The sequence below is a fragment of the Haemaphysalis longicornis genome, unplaced genomic scaffold (genome assembly GCF_048455015.1).
Source record: "Haemaphysalis longicornis isolate Haplotype H1 unplaced genomic scaffold, Haemaphysalis longicornis Haplotype H1 scaffold_2, whole genome shotgun sequence".
Taxonomy (NCBI): domain Eukaryota; kingdom Metazoa; phylum Arthropoda; class Arachnida; order Ixodida; family Ixodidae; genus Haemaphysalis; species Haemaphysalis longicornis.
The window spans coordinates 260,213,974-260,232,458 of record NW_027526295.1 but is presented as its reverse complement, the minus strand read 5'-3'; the positions used below and the strand labels follow the sequence as shown (position 1 = coordinate 260,232,458).

Sequence of the window (18,485 nt, the reverse complement as noted above, 5' to 3'; positions counted from 1 at the left end):
GCGCAAACGCATTTGAGAATAAAGCTTGCGGAGTTGTATTTTTGTTAAGTTGGCACTTTCAATAAGTAGATTTTGGTATTCTGCTTAGCACGTTATGGTAGTAGTCATAATAAGCCTAGCGATCTAGCAAACGTTCTGTCTAGTTCTGTCCACACAGTGACAGCGTTTTCAAAGCACCCATTATAGTACTTAGTGACTTGAACAAATTTGGATACTTGTTTGCTAGGCAGGACTTATACTATATGTGACTGTCCTAGAGTTGTAATTGATATTTATTTGGGGATGCCAAACCTATACCTAACGTCGGTAATCACACAATCAGTTCGGATGGAAAACCACTGCAACAAAACTAATAGACGTTTTTTAACATTTCTTGAATGTTTAATGGTGACTGAGGAACTAACGAAGCCACCAAATTTTTTCGTAGCAAAGTGACGACTCTACTAAGAAAAAATTGCTGACTGTTATCAGCGGCCAAGTTTGTGCTGCGAGCTATTCGGATAATCCCAAAGTGCATTCATTGAAAAGGGGAAGGTGACTTGGCAGTGTGGATACCACTTTGTTACCATTCCTGTTCTTATTTGTCCAACTGTGGTGCCAATCATCGAGTATTTGCTGTACTTGCATCATTTTACTGCATGAGCTGTTAGATTCAATGTTGCTGCATTTGTGATGCAAGTCACAAGCAAGGTCTAGTTTGGTACAAACACTAAGGAGAATAGGCCAAGGCTTTATGAAGCAGTTGATCAAATATTACCACTTACCCAGTCAGCTTAAGTTACCGCATAGCTTCAGCAAACTTGAGAGGACACTGAAACTTGCCGTGACACGAGGCTTCATAGAACGGCTAATCAGATGAGTAAATTCAATGGTTACAACCAGTCAGCTATTGCAATCAAGCAGTGATTGTGATCTCTCTGCCTCTGTGTAGCCAACCCTTAAATTTTTAAAACAAAAATGTTTTATTCCCGGATACACGAGGATTTAGCCGACGTCATATCCGTCACGGAAGTGACGCCAGTACAACGAAGCAAGCAGCCTGTAAAGGGTGCACCCCCGCACACAGGGTCTTCTTGCGGGGAAGCAACCTTTAGTACTAAAGAGTACGTTATACTTAGGGTTGTTCGTTTACAAGTTTTATTTTAACACGAAAGTGTTTTATGCCGGGATACACCAAGATTTCACTGATGTCATATCCATCACGGAAATGACGCCAGTACACCTTTGCCACAGCGACCCTCCAGCGGGACGTCGCTTGCCAAGCACACCCACAAGAGAGCAGTCGACCCGTAAATCATGCTCTTTTCGCTGCACATTTCCCTTTCATGTTTTACCAATTCCTATGACAGAGGAATCAACCACAGTTTTTTTTCTAGTGTCCCAGTCAGTGGTGTTTTACATATCAGCTGCCTCGGAGTTCTGTTCAATCTTCTGTTCCCCAGTAGAAGCCCTAAAATTTGTTTATATCCATTTGCCTCTTTGGAGGCATACAAGAGGATGGCACCCGTTAGAGTTGTTAAAATCGCCTATAATCACTTTGAGCAGCAATGCCTGCCTCAAATTGCTGACTTTCCCTCTGAACCAGCCTCGCCAGCCTCCTTTATGGTCGCAGAGCCCTAGCTGCATTCTTTTGTCCTTCCTGCGGGTGTCTGTTGGCCGTGGCTGCTTTGCAGCTCTCGCTTGTGCCACTCTCTACACTTTTGTATTTCTCTCCTCTGCTGTCCTCGGTGCCTGATTGGCAGGCACCAGCCAGACTGTGCCCCTTCCTCACGGTTGTTGCATGGTGTGCCCTTCCCCCGTTCTGTGCAGCTGCGGAGCTGGTGGGCAAGTTCCGGGGCAACCAGACGCACAGTGACCACTTCCGCCTTCTGGAGCAGGATGGTCACCACCTGCTTGTCGGGGCCAGGTGAGCGCAGGAGTTTCTTGCCCCGCAAGGGTCCAGCGGCTGCATTCTCTGGTGGCGCTCATTTTCCACGGAAAGAGGTGGCTCAGGAACTGCGAAGCGGCTGCAAAGGTTTATAGATGGGGAGGCCTATTCCAGGCCAACAGAGAACAATTAAGAAGTTGCATCTATACAGTTGGTGGTGTAATTCTGGGGCGTTCTCTTTGGTCTGGGGTGTCCCCTTGTGGCTAACAGGGCTGTGTTAATGTTGTTGAGCAGAAGTGAGTGCTAGAATTACAAAATAATGACGGGCAAGTAATATGGCACGACCAAACGTCTGCCTTCCCAAGATGCACAGCATAACCAGTAAGTGAGGGAACTGCATTATTTCGCGCGAGAAGGGGATGGGGAAGAAGGGAGGCTGGGTCCTTTTCAGCATTCCCCTTATCAGACGGTGGCCAGGAGGGAGTCCTTGGGCCCCAGCATGGCGAGATTTTTTAAAACTCTGAGACAGCAGCGCAGGCACAAGTGTTTGTCAGTGTGAGTGTGCGTGCAAAAGTCGAACAGAAGGCAGCCAGCTAGCCTGGATAGTACAGGTCATGCCATCATTTATGAAAAAAGGGGCATGGGTAGTAGGTACTCTTTTTCGCCTGGGTCGTTGGTGTGCCTTTGGAGGGACGAAAAGGGTCTGCACGTCTACAGATGCATAACTGTCACGACACAGAGTGTTTTGGTTGTGGTGGGAAACTTCTTTGGAAACTTCTTTTTCTCTTTTCTTTTCTTTTTTTGCTTCGCTATAACATTCGGACTTCTGGAAAAGCTACAAAGTTGCACAGCTGCAAATCGTTGGGTCAGGGGGTGTGAAGAGTTTTGCAGCGCAAGAAAGACACAGCTGGGAATGCAGTGTCTGGAGGGGGCTGCTATTTGCACCTGAAGTACCCTTATATGCCATTGTAGGCACAGCATTCCTTACAGAGCTTCATTTTTAAAGAAGAGGGCCAACAAGGCTTTTTCGGAGGGCTAAAGAGAAGCTCCACAAAGAGTGGTTTAAAAATAGGGGTTTAGAAAGCATAATGGTTCAAAAGATTTTTAAAAAGGAAAGAGTTAGCCAGTTAGTGGTGAAACCTGTGTGAAGGATGTTTATACAAAGTTGGCAGGGTTGTCTGGGCAAAGGTTCAGTGGAAATGTTTGGGGTGCCTTAAAAATTTAAGACTTGCTGTTGCCCAGTATTCTGCTACTGTGCTGATGGCAAAAATTTCATTTCAGTGTAATACACTTGCCGGGAAAGTTGTTTAGGAAAATTAAGAACTGCACTGACTTGCAATTTTTTTTAACTGTCGTGTAAATTCTCTTCTTTTTTTCCAGGAATGTTGTCTACAACATCAGCCTTTCAACACTGGAACTGCGGAAGGTGAATTTGTTTCTGCAGTTTATGAAGGCTCTTACTCAGAAGAGTTCCTTGTGGTTTTGTGTCTGGCTTCTGTGAGGTCATAGCTCATTCCTGTCTTACATGTGCTCAGAGTGCCTAAAGAACTGAGATCACAGCGAAAAATTGGATGAAAGTTGGTGCCTGCTAGCGAACAACCTTTATGTTCATTGAAAGAACTGGGCAGGGGGGAACAGCATGCATCCCTGCAGAGATCTAGGCAGAGCCAGTTGTGGTACTTTGGAATCTGACAAGATGATCCTAAATGGCGTTCCGCTCTCTCTCTTGCAGAAGCTGGAGTGGTTTTCAGAGGGGAAGGACATCGACATGTGCAAGTTGAAAGGGAACAGTGAGGTACGTAGTGCTCTTGTTCTTCCCCCACCCCCCTGTTTTCCTGGCCTAACGAGTGTTCTTCCATTTGTCTCTTCAGGAGGCCTGCCAGAACTACATTAGGGTGCTGGCCAGGAAATCTGAGAGTGTCATTTTTGTCTGTGGCACCAACGCCTACAAGCCACGATGCAGGGACTATGTGATATCCCGGGTGAGTCTGCACACTCCACACTGAGCTGGGGTGCCCATTGAGGGGTGTACCCCGGGTTAAGGCACAGCTTAAAAGGGCCACGCTGATAAGATACAGGCTTGTTTTGTTCAAAATATTTGCTGTTTTATAGTGCTTACAGCGCTTGTCCGGCAGCAAAAGAAATTAATCAATTTAAGTTAAAATTTTGATTCTCCCACCAAATCGTGTGTTTCGTGATGCCTGCCATGGCGTCAGTAAGAAGGGTCTTCAGGTGAAATTCGAGTGCGTTGTTCGGTCTGCAGCAAACTGCAGAGCCTTGTTTACCGTCATTCCTCCTAGATGGCACCACCATACTGCTTCGCATCTCTTTGAGCCCTTGCTTTGTTTCTGACCGTATTTGCACCTGGCTTGTTTTTGTTACGGTAGGTAGTAATCGTTTTGTGAAATGTGGGGTATTCATGAAACATGTGTATGTTCAACAAACAGGGTCACGTAAGAAAATGTCACTTACGCCAGTCGGCCGGTGTCGTGTGAGACTACCCCAAAGTGCCGCACTGTGGTGCAGCTATAACAAGCATAGTGCATGCAGTACCAACAGCAGTACGCGCTGGTACTTATATGTTTACATGTACTTTTGTAACTTCCATTATTTACCCCAGCATTCTTACTGCTGTAAAGTGAATATGCATTGCACTTGAGCGAAAATAGCTCGTTCTGCAAGCTTATAAGCCCTGTTTAACTTACATTTGCTTTTGCTGGCCTCAGCCAATTGCACGGCTGTGCATATGCCGTCATATGTTCTAGTGCAAGAAAAGAGCTAGTGAATCGCATGACCATTCCCTTTTTTCCTAAATATATAGTAGCTTATCTGAGCAAAGTTTCGGTTAAAAGTGGTGTGAGTGTGGTTCTAACGAGGCAATCTTTCGAATGAATCAAACTTGTCTGCATGGCCCCCTTAAGCCAATCTCATTCACAGCTGTTTAATGGGTAGATATAGTCTGTGTGGTCACAGTTGCACTGCGTTCCACCTACGCCCGTTAATTTCCACCTGCCCACACTGGAGTTGATCTCGGTAAAAGGGATGTTTATCAAAATGAAAGTTATTGTCAGCAGTCCATTGGAACCTGGCAGGTTAAAGGTGCTCAAAAGTGGGAAAGTTGTGAACCTCTGTGACAGCATAAATGCCATTTTGCAGTAGCACAGAGCGTACCGACCTGTGCTTCAGTGCAGCCTGATTGAGCTAGCTGAGAAGAGGGGCTTGCACCTAAGCATGGCCACTTTTGGCTGTGGCTTTTATTTCTTGCCATTTCATTTCCCCTTGGCCGAGTGTCAAATGGGTGGTGATGGTCGGGCGCCCTTGTTTGGCACAGGACGGGGAGTACTCCATGAAGGAAGAGGCATCCGGAGAAGGCCTCTGCCCCTTCGACCCCAAGCACAACAGCACAGCCGTCTTTGCAGGTGAGACCTTCTCCCCGGCTCACCCATACGGGAAGCACAGGGGATGATGCGGGGGCGGATTGCACAGTCCTTGTTTCTCCATATGCGGACCACTGCACAATTCATTTGCTGCACTTAGCCAACAGCTGTGTCGGGAACGCATTGTGAAAGCAACAGGAAAATTGCAAAGCAGTCATACAGGGGCTGACTCACAGGCAAGAGCGAGAGAGAGGAAAAAATTGGCGGCATATCTGCTCCTTTCGTTGCAAATGTCGACATTTGCCAAGTAAATGCCTCCCTTCTCTTTCCCACTCACCTCTTATGCTCTTCCTCTCCCGTCTCGCTCCTCCCAAGATAAATACGCAAGAGGTTTGCTCAAGTCAGTTTAAATTTACCGTGTTCCACTGTTCCACGCCGGGTACCTCGCTGCCAGCGCTGCCGTACGGCGGAGGTGCGTGTGAATCAAGGCGCCTTACTACAACGTTTATAGAACCACGTTGCCCTTCTCCACGTGCATTACAAGTGGAATCAATCTAGTGGAACCTTTTGTTACTGTTGCCATTTCATTTCTTAAAATGCCGCCAGAAGCTATAGTGGTGTGGGCGACAGCAGGCGATAGAGGGAATTTATTTTCAGCAGTGGATGTATTTCATTTGCTATTGTAAAAATCAAGCATCCAGAATTTTTTAATAAAGGAACACTGCAAATATTCTTTACCTCATATTTGCATAATGTTTTGTTCTTCTTCAAACAGTGTTTACATGTATGAACATTGCCACTAGACTTAGACATTTAGATTTGGCTGCAGGTATATAAACCTAGTGTGCAGCCTCTGTTTCACTTTGGCCGGGTGGCTGAATTGAGTCAGACAGTCACACAGACGGACTTACAGACAGACCAAAAGTTTCTGCGTTTAAGTAGCCCAAGACTGTCTGTTTTAGCGCTGCTTTTTCTGAGCTGCCTGCTTGGGCTGCTCCTCAAACGAACAGATTTAATCTTGACCCGACAAGCCACTGGCTGGCCCTGCTGGGCAGAGCCAGACAAACACCTGGCATCTCGTGCATGTCTGCACCCTTTGTGGCAGCTCGCTTGTGTGTTCGGCGGCCCTTGACCCAGGAAACCAAGCGGGAAGGGGGAGGAGGTTGTGCTCCTCCTTTGTCTGGGCAGACGGTGGGCAGGCTTTTCCGCATGGCTGCACCCACCGCGGGCACCTGCTCTTGTTAAGGTTGCCCGCCTCATTGTGGCGGCCAGAGAAGCCACCGGGGCGCTTGCCAGGCAGTTCTTCCCTCCATAATTGGCACAAGTCTGTATATCATTAGGGCACTGAGATGAAGCTCTGGTGCCACCTATGGGGTCGCAGACGTTTCATCAAAGGCAGGGATAAAATAGGAAGCGTTGAAGATGCAGGAACACTGAAAGGTTGTGTCCTCGCAAAGTGAGACTTTTTTGCTGCATTGTACGGCACTTTTCGTTTGTAAGAATACAGTAATAGCTCTTTAGTTCAAACTGCAAGGGGATGCCACCTCACTTCGAAATTAATGAAAGTTCGAACTAACGAAAGTGAAGAACAAAAGCCGTACAATGCAATTGGGGAGCAGTAGAGCATGTCAGCAATTCAATGCTTGAAAAAGTCTACGAGTGAAGCCTGTCTTTTATCGTTGAAGGCTTTCGAAAGCCGGCACTTCTCGATTAACGGGTGAATGTAGCGGGAGGCCTTCTTTTCGCCGTCTTCAAAGCTGGAGAAGAGACGGGCAGCATTCGATCCGTTGATTACTCTCTGGCAATGGCCACATTGGTGCTTCAGCCACCCCCTCCTTGTCGTAACTCGCAGCGACAGGTTATGCACTTCTGACCTCAGAAACGATGCCATCTGTCAGCACACCCCACACCTTGAACTCGTATCGATGTAGTCTGCAAAGAAACTTCTAAAACATTCTTCATGGGGGTTTTAGATTGCTTTCACCCGACTTAGCTCGTCAGTTTTTCTCTCCTTTCTGGAGACGACGCAGCCTCGATGTATAGGCCGTGAGTGCTTTATCTCCGGTCGAGGTCCAGGCCCCAGGTTGCCAGTGCAGTGGTGCATAGTTTGAATTATCTGGGACAGAGGCCGCTGATCAAATTCAAATTAGTGGGCTTTCTTATACATAGACTTATATGGGAGCTTGGCCGCACAAAATCATACTTTTCGAATATCCATAAATTCGAAATATTGAAGTTGGAATTAACGAGCTTTCACTGTAACGCAGTGCAAATGAAAAAGCTAACTCCAGCTATTTTGCTGGCACATACTACCACCGATGCTTACTTTGATTTTATTCACACGTACTTATATTCGAGCTTTTCTGCTTTATGTTTCAAAAGCATAAGCTGTTTGCATCATCACCTTATGGGAATGGAGAAGGAGGAAACAGTCTTTGGTTAGTTAATTTCAAAGTCACACTACCTACACAGAGCAAACAGTGGATGAGCTCTGGAATCGACAGATGTACAAATAGCGGTAAATTATTAATAATTCCTCCTTATACCAACAATTTACCTCCCGTGCGAAAATAAAGTGGACAGCACAGTCATTACTCAACCAACATCAATCTGACTCCAGTTCTGATACAGTTTCCTGTGGCGCCTGTTCTTTATGGAAATAGCAGCCTTGAGGGAACAGCCTCATATTTCACCTGAAAGTCAAGCAAACACAATTTACAGTATGAAATTGGGTTATTGAGAATCACGATATGGTGCTAGTGCTAATCCACAAAAAAACATCGCTGCCAGTTTTGTGCCCCGTTGTTGCATTGTCACAGTTTCATCACTGTAAACTGGCCCCATATGTGCCTGCCCTCATGTTTGTTGATCTGGAGCAAGCAGGTTGTGCGCATCCTTTGTGGTTTTTCCTCTTTGGTGACTCCAGTGCTCTCATTTGTTGTCGCCTGTTTACTTACCACGCTGCCTAGGACCACTGTCTCGGAGAACAGGTAAATACTGTAACCCAGGCAGTGTTCCGCATGAAACTTGTATGAGCTTGCATAGAAACCAGCAAAGAGTGGCCGTGACGTGTCATTCAAGCATGCCGTTGTTGTGCCGTTGTTGGCACACTGTCAGGCGGGCACACAATGCATGCAGGCAAAGCTACCTTTCCATAAACTACAAGTGGTTGTCACTGCAAAATTTATTTTGACTGGTTGTTTGCAGAGAATATTTTGTTCCCGAATTCAAAGACAGGTATAACAAACAATGGTGGGATAAACATCTACAAGTGCACGTGCAAACACAGATACGCATGGCCGAAAATGAGGTGTTTTGTCGGAGACCAATACTTTGTGCTGCTCGATAATTCAGTCATGGAAGTGTGCCTAATAATGCAGCGGCGCTGTTGTGGACTCGAATTTCCGGGCTGCCTGATTTTTCAAAAATTTCGGCTGCTGCTGTAGACGAAAATTGTGCTTTGTCGCTGCTTAATTGTTACCTTGCAGATCACTGTGTTGTATTTAGTACACTTTACTACGAGTTTTTAGTGTAGCCACCACCAGCAATTTCATCTCTGCCAAAAGTTGTAGGAGTTACCAGTTATGGAACACACTGGTGTGTGATTCCCCGATTCCAATTCTATCATTGCACCTGTCACCCTCATCAGCAGGGCTTGGTATCTAACTGCCACTACGCATTCTCAGAGCAATCTAAGGTCGACTAAGAACCAGCATTAGCTCAGAGAGGGCGGTGGTCTTTGGACTGAACTTCAATTAGCTGGTGCCAATTGTATGCACATATCTGAGAGGGTGTTCGCGCTGTTTGAATTGTATGAATTGAGGATTCCAAGTGCACAGAGGTCATCTTGTCACTTTAGTCTCTCAGCACGGTGTGCCGTTTCCGTTTTCCACCTTCTTTCACAAAGTTGGCGACCTGTACGTGGCCACGGTTGGCCAGCTGTCAGGGGCGGACCCGTTCATCTACAGAAAACCCCTTCGGACTGAGCCTTTTGACCTGAAGCACCTGAATGGTGAGTGGAGGTGCTCTTCTCCTCTGGCCGGTTCTCCCTGCCAGCGTGCCGCTTCTCCTTTGCAGCGCCCAACTTTGTCAGCTCCATCCACCACGACGACTACGTGTACTTCTTCTTCCGAGAGTCGGCCGTGGAGTACATCAACTGCGGCAAGGTGAGCTCCCTGTCCTGTGAGATGCGATGCTCCGATGCGTGGCAAATGGGTCACGCATGCAAAAAAAGTACCAAAAAGAATACCACTTAGTTTCCTGTGCATGCCTTGTACTATAGTTTGGCCAGCAGTAGGAAAATTCTCATGAATCCTTGCTGGACTTTGCGCCGTAAGGTATACTCCAAGTAAGCCTGTAGAAGGATTGCTGTAAACGGTGGGGAAGTCCAGCGACTGGCACTCCATGATCACTTGTAATCTTGGGGCCCTGCTTGTTCAGCCAGTGTGAATCTCCTGCTCTTGGACCTGTATACAAATAATGTCCTATTTTCACTAGTTTCTTTAGTTTACTATTTTCACTATTTTCACGAGTAGTGGACTAATCAGTACATCGAACAGCCTTACTGGTAAGAGTGCATGAAGAAGGGAGGCAAGTACTATGCCATCATGTGTAGATTATCAACACAAGTTCCCTGAACTACTTCGTCACAAACTAATAATTGAAATTTCTATCTATTTGTTTATTGTTGTTGTCCTTAAGTTAATATTCTTGTTATTATCCTGTGTTTAAGGTTCAGCTTGGTGAAAAAGTACTAGTTGGGACTGAAAATTCCAATTCTGTTCCAATTTAAAACTGCGTGAAGGAATTGTGAAGCACCACCGGAGAAATGAAATGGCGCTGTGTCTTTGTAAGCACCTTCCAGCAGTGTCTGTCACGGTTGTTGCACCCCTTCCTCCCCTTTTCGGTGCAGACTGTCTACTCCAGGGTGGCTCGGGTGTGCACCCGGGACAAGGGTGGGCCTCACAAGTTCCAGCAGCGCTGGACCTCGTTCCTCAAGGCTCGGCTCAACTGCTCCGTGGGCGGGGACATCCCCTTCTATTTCAACGAAATACGTACGGCCCCGTTTTCCTGCTCTCTGAGGGGGTTAGGGGGGACCAGCACTGGGTCAGCTGGGCCCGCATGTTCTTTCACGAGAGGTGCCATTAAATCCAAACCTGTCCTACTTGGAGAGGAGTAAAAAATAGCTGAAATAGCTCGGTATAATATTTCAGAGAAAATGTTTTGCGTGTTTGATGCCAGCAATAGCTTAAGGGGGAGACACTGGTCTTGAGGACATTTTTGTTATTTTTTAACCTATGAGCTTCAGATCTACACATTGAGTGTATTTTAACATCCTGAGCACAAATATGCAGTTAGTTTTCATCTATGGGGTGTAACTTTAGAGTTGTGCAACATGTTATGCCACTCCATTTCGGGCAATATTTTCATTATTTACCTATGAAATACTCAATTAGCTTTTATCCTTTTGTGCTCTAGGAGGACCAGGGAGTGCAACTATACCACAGCAGTAATTTTAGCCGCGTTTCTGAAAGCGCTGTGTACTTCATAAATGTCAGGTCATCAATTTCCATTGTTTTTGTGAAACTAACTGCATAAAATCTCGCACCAGCAAAAAGAAATTCTATACTTTTGTGGTTTTATTGCACTGTTCAGTTCATAAGCTTTCAAATGCAGTGAAAATGATACAAATCGAACCAGCACATCCCAAGATATTGTACCTGACAGCTGCCCATGTGGGGAAAAAAATTGGTTTTGAGAAAACAGGGCACAAAGTTTGGAAACATAGGTAAAAATGGTCATTAAGGTGACTTCAAAGGGCGACAGCTTTGGGAATACTTATCATACAGCTATGATATTTTGCAGGTACATTCTTTGGGACCTGTAGACTGCAAATAAAATTAATACAGAAAATTGATTTTTGGGCAAATTTTCGGTCCTCAAGACCAGTGTCCCCCCTTAAAATATTGGAGCATGCAATAACTGGATTTTAAGCTATGCAGTTTACTGCTAGGAAATTGATAATTTGCTAAACCAAGAACTTTGTCAAGCCTGGTTTTTTGTCCAATGGCTAAAGCATTGCTTTAGCCACCAAAAACTAATCCGGAAGTGCTCAAAATAAATCCGCGCCCTCCACTACTGTGTGCCTCACAGCCCAGGTGTTGCCTTGGCGCTTAAAACCCCCGAAATTTGAATAATTTTTGTGGTTTGTGTTTTGAATTGTATCCTGTTTTAAGTTTTGCTACCAAGCAGAATATGCTCGTGTGTTCTCTGTGGTGAAAAAAAATGTGGGGGAGGTACGGCTCAAATGCATGTCCAGCGCAGCATCATGTGTGCTGAGCTACTGTGGCTGGCAAGTGTCCCTCCATTGATGCCGATTGGCCTTTGCAGAATCGACAAGCCCAATTGTGGACGGTGTATACAATGGCAAGGAGGCCAAGCTCATCTACAGCATCTTCACCACGCCGCAGTAAGTGCCCTTCTGTGGAAGCTTTGCTGCGTGCTCGGTCAGGTCCTTGCCATGAAGATCTTAACCCTGGATGATGTCATGGCTGCTCTCTTTGGCAAATTATTCACCTTTGGTACTGTTGGGGCGAGGGCGGTTGATAGGGATAAAACTGGAGGGGGAACCTGGCTTTAAGTTGCGAATGCCAGCTGTGTGCTTGGGAGCCCGGTCCTGGTGGCTCCCATGTGACAATGGTGCAGTTAAAATGGCCGTTAAGGGACAGGCTGAGAGGGGGTGTACTTGGATGATTTGTGTTGGAGCTGGGCCTAAAATTCTTCTCCTCCTTGCCGCTACAGCAACAGCATCAGTGGGTCAGCGGTGTGCGCGTTCCGGCTGGAAGACATCCAGCGGGCCTTTGAGGGCAGCTTCAAGGGTCAGGACGACATCAACTCCAACTGGCTGCCCATCGTCAACTCCAAGGTTCCTGAGCCCAGACCGGGACAGGTGCTGCCTTCTTACCCCACACAATCATTTTTGCAAATACACGGACAGTCTGTACGAAAGAAAGTCCCTTTGAAAAAAAGCACAAGAAACGTCGGTCCTTGAAGTGCCTAATTGTGTTTCCTTCTGAGAAGTTGTGCCAGCAAAGTAATTTAGTGCTAAGGCTAACGAAAGCCCATTGCTTTGGTCTTTTCCAAGTGTGCCTGCACAGGCGAGAGGAGAAGCAGCAAACTGTGCGGGGCATTCCAGGGGGGTTTTCCAGTTTAATCTGCAGTGTGCTGTTCCCATTCCAGTGCTTGAACAGTTATGAGCTAGTGTAATCAGCACTGGCAGCAAGGCAGATTTAGAATAGAGTGCCATGAACGGTGTCAGCTGGCATTATCCCATTGCGCATGATCCTATGCAATCAGTGGCCTGGAGCCAAATATACAAAGAAGGCTTTGTACGCATTAAACTATGCTTCCTCTCTTAAAATATAACCAGTATGCTTTGTGAACCTGGCTCTTCTCAATATGTACTCGTGCCTGTTTATTAAAGTTAAATATTTTCTCTGTCATAGTGCAGCAAGGATCATTTTTTGTAAATGCAAATAACAAGTAACTACAGTTGCTGGACGAATTTATTACAGTCGGGTCACTTGACTCAAAACCTGATCTGTTAACGTAGTTAACATCACATGCCCCCTTACACAGGGCTAAGCGAGAACGATCAGTGCAATGAGTTTACCGGTTGAAGTTTTTTAAAGCATTATAGCATAGCTAATTGAGAGCTTGCGCTGTGAGTGCAATTACAGTGAAGCATTGATTCGTGGCAGTGATCGGGAAGGGTAACGCAGAACAGCAACATGTCCTCCCTTCCTTGCGCCCTCGATGCAGTGTGTCAACGACTCGAGGACACTTCCCGATGTGACGCTCAACTTCATCACCGAGCATCCGCTCATGGATCAGGCGGTTCCCGCACACTTTGGCCGCCCAATTCTGGTGCACACAGGCTTCCAGTGAGTGCTCGACTGGGGCGCATTTGCTTCTTTTCCGCCGTTACAGCATTGAGATGCACTGGTAATAAATGACAGAGCCATGGGCCCCCCATAGGAGTGTGAGGGAGGAGTTAAAATCATATGGTGTACTTGTCTAGTGTTCGATGAAGCGGTCAGGAGTCGTTCTTTGAAGTGTAACATCACAGTCACCGATGCAGTCAAAAATAAAATGTTTGACATTATTGAACCAATTTGGGTTTCAAAATGTCCAACACTTTATTTTTGACTCTGTCAGTGACTCAGATGTTACACTTCAAAAAAAAAAGGGGGATCACTGTGTGTGCATGCTGTTTCAGAGACATTATGCAAGGCTCACAGGTGTCATCTTGCAGGTACCGGTTCACGTACATTGCCGTGGACCCCCAGGTGGAAGCTGTGAACGGCAAGAAGTACGACGTCCTCTTCATAGGGACAGGTGCGTCACCCCCCCCCCCCCCCCCCCCTACCCCCTTCCCCCGGTTGAGTGAAGGTGCGAGGCCTTCCTTTCTTCTTCCCTGTTCTTGCAGACACGGGGCGGGTGCTGAAGGCGGTGAATGTGGGGCCCCCTCAGCTGGCGGGTGGCCGTCCCGTGCTGGTGGAAGATGTTGGGGTGTTCCGGGGGGCACCCGTCACCAACCTGCTGGTGCACCGACCCCAGGGAAGCGGTGCACCCCAGGGAAGCCTGGTTGTGGTCACCCACTCAGAGATCCAGGCCATCCCACTCTTCGGCTGCCAGCGCTACGGCAGCAGCTGCACGTGGGTCCCCTCCCACTTATGGCTAACACTATAGGCACATTTGTAACTAAGCATAGGTGTAATGACTCACCCACATGAAACTGCGATGTGATATACTTCATAGCTAGGAGGATTAGAACTGATATTTAACGAAAATTTTCTGGCCGCTTTTTAAACCCTAGATACGGGTCTGCCACTACTGAAACTACCTTTTACTGTCACTTGATGAGCCAGGAAACAAATTTCTTGTGCAAATGGCTTCATCAACAAACGTGCATAATTTAAGTCAAAATGGCCTTTTTTGTGTGCTTATCAGTGCTTGTCACATTTTTTTTTGTTTAGTTCTGCTGCTGGTTTCTTGTTGTTGTGTGTGCATATTATCTAAACTGTTAGCAATGCTTGATCTCTGTGAATGGTTTGCAGCCCATGGCATTTAAACATTAGTTGAGCAATGTGCCTCACGTAACCATGGTCTTCTTGTGACAGACTGTGCCAGTGACCGCAGAAAGGAGTAGTGCACCCAGTGAAGTCAATGTAAACAGTGGTGGTTGCATTTTGCAGTGAGAGTAGCTGTGAGGGAACCTGTGCACTGAAGGTTAGATCGTGTAGGGCCTCAGAGGGCCGGACTTTGTCGGTGGTCCTTTGAGCGAGCCCAGTGTCCCCCCTGTGCAGAGAGTGCGTGGCCCTCCAGGATCCCTACTGTGCCTGGGACAGTGAGCGCAGTGCCTGCGTCAACCCAAACATGAGGTGAGTCTTCCTTTAGCGTGGGGTTCGGAAAGTGCGGGGCCTTTCCCAAGTCGTCGCTCAAGCGTTCAAGAGCGGAATATAATGGATCATTCCTTCGATTATGAATGATGCCTCAGAGGGGACGTCCTTGTGCTTGCAGGGTGCGGAACAAGGACAGCTATGTGCAGAGCATCGAAGAGGGCTGGGACCACCGATGCGGCCAGGGTGAGTCTCCTCCTCCCGTTGGTGCTTGTGGTGGAGAGAGGGGTGGAGTGGAAGCGGAGAGCGCACCTATTGGGAAGTCGAGCGGGCTTCCCGCGTTCTTCACGACCCATGTTTGAGGAGTGCCTGTGGTAGTGCTCGGTAAAGGGACAGTGGTGGTGTGACAAACGGTAGCAAATTAAGCAACACGCTTGAAATGCTCCTTTCAGCAGCACACACCAATGCTCGAAGGCGTCGCCTTTTCTTGGTTGCACGCCATTCTTTTTCTCTGTGACATTGATTGACAGGCTTCACACTGACAGGTGCAATTTCACAGGGTAGGTAACCTAGTGCCCTCGCACTAAGAACATCGGGCATAATTTCCTGTATCAAAGTTCATTGCAGCAAGTAAGTCTGAATAGTGTTCTTGATTTGAGGCTGAATCGAATATTGGGCTATTCATTTCGAGATGTGAAGGTTTTGAGTGTTCACACGACCCCACACAAAACTCTTGTTGATGACAAGAACACCTGGATTAGCCTCCTTTGAACCTGGGGAAAGTGGGATAGCAGCTGGAGTAATAGTTTCTGCATATACAGTAGCTATCTCCATGCTGCGCTGAAAAATAATTGTAGTTCCCACACAGACAGACTCTCAGGATTTTCTGAACTTTTAATTTAGGTGGCCATTACATTTGGAGGCAGTTTAGAAATTACCAACTAAGATATATGACACAAAAGCGCAGTGTAAAGAGGAAATTCTAGGCTGAACAAAAAGCAAAATAGTTTCCTGCTGTTAATTTTTTTTTTTTTTCTAAACTGCTTGGTTGCATTTATCTCTGAAGCATTCTAAGCCGTCCAGCTGTCAGTTGCATGCGTCACCATGGTATCGGTGATCAACATGAAAATGAGTTCCTTGATTTTGTCATCTGTTTCATATGTATCTCTCCTCTATGTTCTTTAGGCTTTACTCCCTGAACTTTGTTAATTCATGCAGCCTGTGTGGTGCCTGTGAAACCTTCAATTTCTCAGCCCACGCCATGTTTATGCCATGCCTAAGTTCGTTGTTTCTGTTCCCTGGTTACATTCGCACATCTTCTTTTTTATTGCATGCCCTCTAAAAAAATGGGTGTATTTAATTTTTGGCTGCGTAATTTTCATTTCGAAGTCGCTAGATGAGGTGCCCATAGTCAATCGAGGTTTAGGAATTTCTTGTTTAAAAACATGAAGACAACATTCAGAACTTTGTTATGTGTCTCAGGGAAGCCTGTTTGATGGCTGTATTATGTAAAAAAAGGGGTGTATATCATTTTTGGTTACATAATTTTCATGTTGAAGTCACTAGATGAGGTGCCCATAGTCAATTGAGGTTCAGGGATCCCTTGTTTAAAAACATGAAGACAACATCCAGAAATTTGTTGTGTGTCTCGAGGAAGCCTGTTTGATGGCTGTATTATGTATGCAGCGTGCCAACAAACACATCCTGCGTCACGCTGTTTAGTTGTCACATCGCAAGGTCGGATCGCCATTGTTTCTTGCGGCAACCATATCCTGTTTCCCGGGGGGCTTCTCTTGCGTCTTCTGTGGCGGAGTGGCTGAGCGTGTTCTCTTGGCCACGCCCAGGGGTGTTGCAGGGGGCATCAGGTGTGACAGCGTCTCCCCCCGTGAGCGTGTGTCCCCCGTGTGCCTGCACTTGCCCTCCTCCCCCCACCTTTCCTCCCACGATGGCCGAGGACCCTGACATGGCCCCCGACGAGTTCAATGACCTCACTCAGCATCGGTTCTTTGGTTAGTGTGGGCCGCTCCTAGGGAATGCTGGACGACTAACAAACAACCCTGGAAAGAGGTCTTGGAAAGAGCAAATGCACATGGGGCAAACGTACACATCCGCCTGCATGAAGAGCCAACACTTGGCCCAGTTTTGGTGTAGCCAAAGGCCCAAATGGCTGCGCACAGAAATGCTCTTGGAAGAGTGCCCCGTCTGAACTATTGTGAGGAGAAGTGGAATACTGGGGGTCGCTTTGCAATCTTAGTGGTTTCGAAGAGCCAGATATTGTGCGTTCCTGCATAGCATGGCAGCGGCGGTGGTGGTGGTAGAATGAAGCTAGGAGCTTTGTGTTGGTACATGTGGTGGTGGGACACTCTGCATGCTCTCGGTGGTGGTGGCTGGATTTCTCTGAGAACGTTGCGTGATTAGACTTGCTCACTAACATTTTCTTTTGCAGCCCTCATCTTCTTTCCCACCTATTTATGTCATAACACTTCTCCTGTTTTGAAAAATGCAAACTCAATGCCTTCATGTTCTGAACACCAGTAGCTTCTAAAAACATCCTGCGCTCAACATTCTTTGCGATCAACCTATTTGTGTAACAGTGTTTCAGCGATTCTTTGGTCATTTGTGGCAGGAGCATTGCAATTTAAATTGACTGTTGGGGCAACATTTTGTAGTGGTGCGTTTTCACCGAATCTGTTTTGCATCGTTTATGTACAGCTGTCTGTGATTGCAAGCAAATATTTTGCTTCGTTATATATTAGCAGCAAATCGTGTCTAAGTGGGAGAAGGTATTTATCCAGAGCTTCAGCAAACCACCGTGCTGATTGCCACGTATTTTCTATTCTCAAGTATCATATTTGCCTCTCGTAGGCACCAAAACTCTATAGACGTCCGTTCTTTTTCCCAAGAGATTTCATGTGGTTACATTGCTGCTGTGCAGTTGCTGCCACAAATGGGCACAGGTGGCACTGTGCAGGAAAAGAAAACAGCACAACCGATTGGGCAGTTGCTCACACAAACTGGGAATTGTGGATATTGCACACGCACGCGTGACAAATCGGTGAAATGTGCCACCCTCGGCATTTTCAAGTACTTTATGCGACCATGGCCAATGTTACTGAACTATGCGACAGGTATGATTAAACAGAAATGACGTGTCTAACTGTACCTGTGGAAGAGTGTAGATTTACCATTGAAGATCAAACCTGATGAAGTGGGTAAAGATGGTTTGCAAGAGGTTCTCCTAAAGTAGGCCACATCCTTCAGCTTTGCATTCTGCACAGCTTCCAACTGATATTTTTCATACAGTTAACAAATTTCTATTTTCTTTTTAAACTTCTGGAAACTTTGCAAAAATTTTTTAGATAAATCAGTTCGCCTTTTAAATTTGTATTGAAACACATTGGAACGCATTGACAACAGCAGTTGTTGCCATGAAAAAAAACCTGCTTTTGGCTAGTTTGTGCCGCATAAAGAAGGAAAGAGAAAATCTGCAGCAGTAATCATTTTCTTCGGGTTCCCTATAGTTACAGATTGATCAGCATTGCATTTATTGATTTACTGTCACCTTTATTTATGCCCTCCTGTTCGTGCGAAACAAGCATTTGTAATGAGACTGGTGGAACACAAAGCTTCAATAGGCTAGCCCATTGTATGGCAGACCGGCAGTTGCTGGGCTGCAGTTCCAGATGGGGACCCCAAAGTGACATGGGGTGGCTTTCTTTGCGGTTTTATGAAGCCGACATAGGTCGGACTCTTTTCGTATGTAGAAGGAATGTTTTTTAGTAGTTGATCAAGCTGAAATTTGTGAGCAGAACATGTCTGCATTGAGTTTGTCCATGTGTA

General features: G+C 46.4%; 1 protein-coding gene across 6 annotated transcripts in view; it reads left to right on the top strand.

The window, feature by feature from the left end:
• The window catches only part of LOC144170511 (semaphorin-1A-like), an 84,074-nt gene that overhangs the window by 55,639 nt on the left and 9,950 nt on the right, over nt 1-18,485 (top strand). For 3 of the 6 annotated variants that reach the window (XM_077700355.1, XM_077700352.1, XM_077700354.1), the window contains exons 3-19: nt 1,810-1,906; nt 3,248-3,293; nt 3,600-3,662; nt 3,739-3,849; nt 5,199-5,286; nt 8,214-8,234; nt 9,152-9,256; nt 9,322-9,410; nt 10,157-10,298; nt 11,635-11,713; nt 12,046-12,193; nt 13,066-13,187; nt 13,559-13,641; nt 13,733-13,961; nt 14,613-14,687; nt 14,827-14,891; nt 16,490-16,654. In XM_077700355.1, the coding sequence (XP_077556481.1) occupies nt 1,810-1,906; nt 3,248-3,293; nt 3,600-3,662; nt 3,739-3,849; nt 5,199-5,286; nt 8,214-8,234; nt 9,152-9,256; nt 9,322-9,410; nt 10,157-10,298; nt 11,635-11,713; nt 12,046-12,193; nt 13,066-13,187; nt 13,559-13,641; nt 13,733-13,961; nt 14,613-14,687; nt 14,827-14,891; nt 16,490-16,654 (1,728 nt within the window). The remainder of the gene's footprint in view (nt 1-1,809; nt 1,907-3,247; nt 3,294-3,599; nt 3,663-3,738; nt 3,850-5,198; nt 5,287-8,213; nt 8,235-9,151; nt 9,257-9,321; nt 9,411-10,156; nt 10,299-11,634; nt 11,714-12,045; nt 12,194-13,065; nt 13,188-13,558; nt 13,642-13,732; nt 13,962-14,612; nt 14,688-14,826; nt 14,892-16,489; nt 16,655-18,485) is intronic. The other 3 variants (XM_077700357.1, XM_077700356.1, XM_077700353.1) reach the window with 2 other exon arrangements.